This window comes from Penaeus monodon, chromosome 15, assembly GCF_015228065.2.
Source record: "Penaeus monodon isolate SGIC_2016 chromosome 15, NSTDA_Pmon_1, whole genome shotgun sequence".
NCBI lineage: Eukaryota > Metazoa > Arthropoda > Malacostraca > Decapoda > Penaeidae > Penaeus > Penaeus monodon.
In genome coordinates this window covers 28,222,329-28,223,691 of record NC_051400.1, presented here as the reverse complement: position 1 = coordinate 28,223,691, position 1,363 = coordinate 28,222,329, and the positions used below count along the sequence as shown (strand labels likewise).

The 1,363-nt window shown below is 36.0% G+C and overlaps 1 protein-coding gene across 1 annotated transcript in view; it reads right to left on the bottom strand.

Annotated features, from left to right (window-relative positions):
* Positions 1–86: 86 nt before the first annotated feature.
* The window catches only part of LOC119581904 (alpha-aminoadipic semialdehyde dehydrogenase-like), a 20,809-nt gene continuing 19,532 nt past the window's right edge, over positions 87–1,363 (bottom strand). The window contains exons 8-9 of the mRNA XM_037930068.1: positions 821–1,050; positions 87–670 (exon numbers count right to left, since the gene is read on the bottom strand). Of these exons, the coding sequence (XP_037785996.1) occupies positions 458–670; positions 821–1,050 (443 nt within the window). The 3' untranslated portion in view covers positions 87–457. The remainder of the gene's footprint in view (positions 671–820; positions 1,051–1,363) is intronic.

The window sequence follows — 1,363 nt, the reverse complement described above, 5'->3', positions numbered from 1 at the left end:
GGATTGCTTTGAGATGTTACTATCACATTCAATTGTTTTTCTTTTCTTTTTCTTTACTTCGAGGATAAAATAAAAATGCATTTTTCAATTTTTTTTATTAAAGGTACTGAAAAGACAAATTTCAAATGGCACTGGTAGAAAATATCATTATTCATGTATATAAAATATTTTGGGATGCTATATCTGTTGTGTAAGATTTTTGAGCATTTACAGAAAGCTTCAATCACCGGATATAACTCTTTAATTGCACTTGTCCTGTACATCACAAAACATTTTATCTAACTGCCTGTAAGGTTATGTTTTATCTTCATTACCGAGCTACTATTAGCTCCCAAACTGACAGCCAATACAACTGTTGTTTCTGTATTTCTCAATATAAGAAAATATTCAACAGCAGCTGCTCTGACCACATATTGTACTATTTAGCAGTAAAAGGGAAGGTCTATATTCTTTTGCATTACTCAAACTTAATGCCCTGAGCAAGGGGTAATTCCTTGGTGTAGTTGATGGTGCAGGTTGATCGACGCATGTACTGTTTCCATGCATCTGAGCCCGACTCCCTGCCACCACCTGTGTGCTTCTCACCACCAAAGGCTCCACCAATTTCCGCTCCATTGGTAGGGATGTTAACATTGATGATACCGCAGTCTGAGCCCTTTGGTCCAAGCCACTGGAAAATGAGTTCAGGATTTATCTTCCAGTACTTACTTTCTTGGAACCTTTATTTTTGATTAAGAATCCTCTCATTTTCATCCTTTTTATATAAATTTAATACATTGATTACCAAATTAGAATCACAGTAATTCATAAGAAAACCTACCTTGAAAACATTGCCAAGGTTCTGTGTGAAGAGGGAAGACGAAAGGCCTTGATTAACCTCATTGTTCCACTGAATTCCTGTATCTAATGATGGGCACTTAAGAGCATAGACAATTGGGGCGAAGGTCTCACGGTGGACAACAGGGGAGTCATGAGGGAGTCCAGTGACAATGGTTGGCTCGACATAGAAGCCTTCACGGTCAATCACATTACCACCAAATTCAACCTTTCCTGTTGAGAAGATGACAAATTTGTTACGTGCATTCAAGGATAAAAGAACAAAATCAGTGTGAGAAGATTCAAAAAAAGATGATCAGAGTTGAGTGTGACTATCCAAATGAATAATCACATACTACCAGGCGGAGTATTATTAAAAATGCAATATGACTGGAAAGTGATATATTATTTATTGGACTTAAAGATACTTGTAGTCTACAAGTAAAACAGTAAATTTTAGCCATGTAAATCTATCTTATGAAGAAAATATATTTTAAGATCTTAAGGTAGACAATACCACTTGATGTAAGGAGTTTATGAACAAGCT